General features: G+C 42.8%; 1 protein-coding gene across 4 annotated transcripts in view; it reads right to left on the bottom strand.

Moving 5' to 3' along the window:
- Positions 1 to 709: 709 nt before the first annotated feature.
- Positions 710 to 5209, bottom strand: part of SGSM2 (small G protein signaling modulator 2) — a 156267-nt gene continuing 151767 nt past the window's right edge. For all 4 annotated transcript variants that reach the window (XM_087717181.1, XM_087717179.1, XM_087717178.1 and 1 more), the window contains 3 exons: positions 4801 to 4897; positions 4418 to 4585; positions 710 to 2045 (listed from right to left, as the gene is read on the bottom strand). In XM_087717181.1, the coding sequence (XP_087573307.1) occupies positions 1957 to 2045; positions 4418 to 4585; positions 4801 to 4897 (354 nt within the window). In that variant the 3' untranslated portion in view covers positions 710 to 1956. The remainder of the gene's footprint in view (positions 2046 to 4417; positions 4586 to 4800; positions 4898 to 5209) is intronic.

The following is a 5209-nucleotide window of genomic DNA, read 5'->3' as shown; positions in this document are numbered from 1 at the left end:
GCCACACCTACAGAAGAGGTTCCAAAAAATTTTGAAACCCACCACTGGCGCAGACCTATTTACAGGCAACTGTGCGTGCACTGGCAGTAATGCCGGCAGCATCCCACTCCTGATCTAAATAACTTTTCCTTAAAATTCTGGGCAGCTGGATGTAGCAGGATCCAGCCTGGTAACAGGTTCTGTAAAATACAACAAACTGGATCTTTCAACTGATCTGGATTTGTACTGAATATTAGAGAAATATCTGGTCCTTGACCTGTTGACCTGTTTTTCCTGGAGGTAATGATTTATGATTGGGAGAATCCTGACGACCTGTTACTCTGCGGGTTGTTTTATTTCTGAATCAAACAGGAGACAAAGAGCACGAGGTAGCCATTAAAAAAAAAGGTTTGTTGACAATATGTATTTTTCTTCTTCTTTATACATATGTTTGCACTTGAGATAAATTCTTGAGCAATAAAGAAAATATTTTGCTCTGGACAAAAATAAATAAGGCAAATACACAATATTCATAAAATACCATTATGCGGAACATTATAATAAACAGTACAACAAAGTTTGCACGGTTAAATTATTTTTTGTTTGGTTGTGAGGTGTGGGGGTTTTTTTTGTTTCGTTTTTTTGTCTTTTATATAGTAAAGTACCATATGATACATTCTCCAAAAAAGTAGTGCAGAGTTTTCCTTGTTTAAAACATTGATGATCCCTCAATAATAAGGGTGGCCGGGAGGGGTGGGGGGTTAAGACTTCACTTTGCTATCCAAAGAAAAAAAATGCACAAAGGAGAAAGCATTGTCCTCTGCCATGAAACTGTCCAGCAGAACCATGCATGGGTCAAACACTTTGTGCACACACACACACACACACAAAAATAAAACGAGCAGGGCCAAGGGATTGCGTGCGTGCGTGCATGCCACTACCACCACCAAAAAATACTTGTTTTTTTGCATTCCAAGGAAAGAAACAACAAAAAGGTTATTACATTGGACAGAAGTTGTTGGCACTTTGGGGCTATGTCAAACTCCCCTTTTCCGTGGCTGTTGCTCCAGCTTGGAAGCCGTGGGGAGTGTAGCCACGAATACAGACTCAGTAAAATGGACAAATAAAGTCATGCTGGATGCATAAACATTTTCCATGAGGACAAACAGATCCACAAAGCAAAATGAAAAACAGACAGGAGTATCCTCCCATGGGCACTATAAAGTGACAGGTCTCTCAAACCCAGCTAATTCAACCTTCCTTTGGATTCCTAGCATTTTTTTTTTAAATCAAGACTCTAGCCCTCAAGATTGTGCAGAAACATACAAAGGTATTTCCCCGTTTCCCACTTTTTTTATCAGTCGTTGCTGGAACTCAGCTTTGGGATGACTGACCAAATACATAAACAGAGCACGAAATCAGCAACTTTTTTTCAATGACTGTGTAAGGTGTGAGTTACTAGGTTGATAAGAGTAAGGGGGTCCCTTACTCCTAAATCTGGTAAAATCTTGGGCAAAGCTACAAGACATCCATCCTGCCCATAGTCAGCTGGAGAGGTTCCTTTGGAAACCTAGACAAACGTTTTGCAAAATTAAAGCAATGGTAAAATTTGGAAGAACTCTTCTTTTTGCTCTACGACACACTTGCTTACCAACCCCAGGGCAAGAGGCAATTTCGAACACGACAGAATTGGAACAAGTGGGAGAATTAAAAACACACAAGAATGATTTTTTTGGCCCTGAAAATAAAAGTCCAAGAATGAGGACTTGTTTGTGCACAATCAAAACTCAGTTTTATATTCCCCCCCCCCCTTGCTTGTTAAAGGCTTAGAAATCTCTTGAATGTTTACTTCATTACATGGAAGATGCTGTTAAAACATGGTTTGAAGTGACAAGTGCAGGAAAATCCCCCCTCCCCCCCTCCAAAAGCTTTTTGCAGTGATGCTAAACTTCACATTCTTCACAGCAGCTCCAGCTTTCATTTATTCTCAATCAGCGTCTGGACCTTGCAGACTAAATCTCTTGCTATCTTCAGAATCTCCTGGGCATTGTGATGCTCGGCCATCTCTGCACACAACATAGCAAAGGCATTGGGGAAAAGATTTAGCAACAGCAAAGACAATCTTCAGGTTCACTCAACATGCAATTTACATTTGGATAAGAGGCAAAATTTCGACCAATCTCAGCCATTGTCCACAGCTACCTCGTTTTTATCAGCTCATGAAGGGGGGGCTGAACGTTGCTGGCTTAAGACCCCCCCCAAAAAACTAGAAATTCTATTCAATCCCTTTGAAATAAGGTTTTACACTTAGGTAGGAAAAAGGTACAAGAACCGATTAGGTGAAATCCGACTCCAAAACAGTAACTGTGAGCGGGGCCTTGGAGTCCTAGGGGATGATAAAGATGTACTTAAATATGAGCCAGCGGTGTGTGGCAGCAGCCAGAAAAGTTAATACAATCCTTGGTTGTATACAATCAAAATGTGAAGTAGTACCGCTTCACTTGAGAGACCGCCTGCTGCCAATTACCTCCCACAGACCCATTAGATCTCACAGGGTTGGCCTCCTCCGGGTGCCATCTACCAGCCAATGCCACCTGGCTATTACCAGGGGGAGGGCCTTCTCTGTGGCAGCTCCGGCCCTCTGGAATGAACTCCCCACAGGGATTCGGCCCCTCACCTCTCTCCAGGCCTTCCGAAAAGCCGTCAAAACCTGGCTTTGCCGGCAGGCCTGGGGGTGATGAGTTCCCTCCCCTCTCGACATGTATGGTTGTGCGACTGTTGTCTACTTTTATTATTTGTATTTTGTCTTTTATGTTCCCCCTTTTTTTCCTCCTTAAATTGTTCGCCGCCCTGAGTCCTCCCGGAGAAGGGCGGCATACAAATAATAAAATACATACATACATACATAAAACCTCACTAAGACCACACCTGGAATACTGCATCGAGTTTTGCTCACCCCATTACAAAAAAGATGTTGAGACTTTGGAAAAAGTGCAGAGAAAAGCAACTAAAACGATTATAGGCTTGAAGATTAAAACATATTAAAATATATGCAGGATTTAATACAATACAATACCATAGCAGAGTTGGAAGGGACCCTGGAGGTCTTCTAGTCCAACCCCCTGCCTAGGCAGGAAACCCTATACCATTTCAGACAAATGGCTATCCAACATCTTCTTAAAGACTTCCAGTGTTGGGGAATTCACAACTTCTGGAGGCAACTTCTGTTCCACTGATTAATTCTTCCAACTGTCAGGAAATTTCTCCTCAGTTCTAAGTTGCTTCTCTCCTTAATTAGTTTCCACCAATTGCTTCTTATTCTACCCTCAGGTGCCTTGGAGAATAGTTTGATTCCCTCCAGTCAAACTATTGTGTATTTGAGTATGACTAGCCTAGAGAAAAGAAGGACTAGGGGTGACATGATAGCAGTATTCTAGTATTTGAGAGGCTGCCACAAAGAAGAGGGAGTCAATTTATTCTCCAAAGCACCAGAAGGCAGGACAAGAAACAATGGACGGAAACTAACTGAGAAGCAACCTGGAATTAAAAAGTAACTTCCTAACAGGGAGAAAAATTAATCAGTGGAACAGGGTGTATTTGTGATGGTTGGAGTGTCCCGGGGTCATGTGATCACCATTTGCAACCCTTCCAGCAAGCTTTGAACAATGAGGGAAACTGGATTTGCTGAACAAAAGAGCAATAGCAATAGCAGTTAGACTTATATACCGCTTCATAGGGCTTTCAGCCCTCTCTAAGCAGTTTACAGAGTCAGCATATCACCCCCACAGTCTGGGTCCTCATTTTACCCACCTCGGAAGGATGGAAGGCTGAGTCAACCTTGAGCTGGTGAGATTTGAACCGCTGAACTGCAGCTAACAGTCAGCTGAAGTGGCTGCAGTACTGCACTCTAACCACTGTGCCACCTCGGCTCAAAAGCCTAACTGCAGTGATTCGCTTACATGCAGGCCAAAAACAACAACAACAACGTAAAAGTGATTCCTACTCAAATATCTGCTTTGCTTAGCAATGGAACTTCTGGACCAACTGTGGTCGTAAATTGAGGACTATCTGTCACTGTTCCTTCTATCTCCTACATTTCAGCACAAATGCCAGTTAGTAAGTGAATCATGCAGTCGTTAAGCGAATCTGGCTTCCCACACTGACTTTGCTTGTTAGAAGCCAGCTGGGAAGGTTACCAATGGTGATCACATGATCTTGGGACATGGCAATACACGCCAGTTGCCAAGCAACTGAGTTTTGATAACATGATCATGAGGGGGGGGTCATAAGTGTGAAAAACGGTTGTAATCACTTTTTCAGTGCCGTTGTAACTTTGAGCAGTGACTAAAGAAATAGTCATAGGTCGAGAACTACCTGTAACCCCCTCGCAAATTAAAAAAAAAACAGACAGAATCTTGTTCAGTTCTTCCTTCCTTACCATTAAAAAACTTGATGATATCGGTGAAGTCCATGTTGTTATCACGGATAATCTCTCGATAAGACTCCACCAGTGCTAAGGCAATGAAAAGGACAAAATGTTCGGAAGAGATGTGCTTCGCCGCCCAGATAACTTCCCACACTGTAAACACATCCTCGTACAACAATTCTGAATGGAACAGACATTAGAAAGAGCATGGGATTACTTCAGCACATCACAATCAAAATTGGACCAAGCGATTTCTCCCCACAGAGCGGGGGGGGGGGGGTCCTCCAAAATGGCAACTTGAAGATTTTGTGGACTTCAACTCCCAGAATTCCCAAGCCAGCATGGGGGAATTCTAGCCAACACCCTAGGGAGGGGGGGGAAAGAATAATCCTTACCTCTTTTAAAATCTAGCAGGAACCACCGGTAGCAGAAGTAGAAATGTGTATAATCTCCATTCTGATGCATCAGTTCAAAGAGCTCAGAATCTAAAATCTTTTTTTGAGTTGAAAAGAAACACAGAGAAACAAAAATAAAGGATATACAGTATGTGCCATGGTAAAGGTAAAGGTTCCCCTCACACATATATGCTAGTCGTTCCAGACTCTAGGGGACAGTGCTCATCTCCGTTTCAAAGCTGAAGAGCCAGTGCTGTCCGAAGATGTCTCCATGGTCATGTGGCCACCATGACTAAATGCTAAAGGCGCACGGAATGCTGTTACCTTCCCATCAAAGGTGGTCCCTATTTTTCTACTTGCATTTTTACGTGCTTTCAAACTGCTAGGTTGGCAGAAGCTGGAATAAGTA

The sequence above is a fragment of the Thamnophis sirtalis genome, unplaced genomic scaffold (genome assembly GCF_051295495.1).
Source record: "Thamnophis sirtalis isolate CommonGarterSnake01/CBP01778 unplaced genomic scaffold, rThaSir2_p1.2 scaffold_6, whole genome shotgun sequence".
Taxonomy (NCBI): Eukaryota; Metazoa; Chordata; class Lepidosauria; order Squamata; family Natricidae; genus Thamnophis; species Thamnophis sirtalis.
The sequence above is the reverse complement of the archived record's forward strand: the minus strand, read 5'-3'. Positions and strand labels throughout refer to the sequence as shown.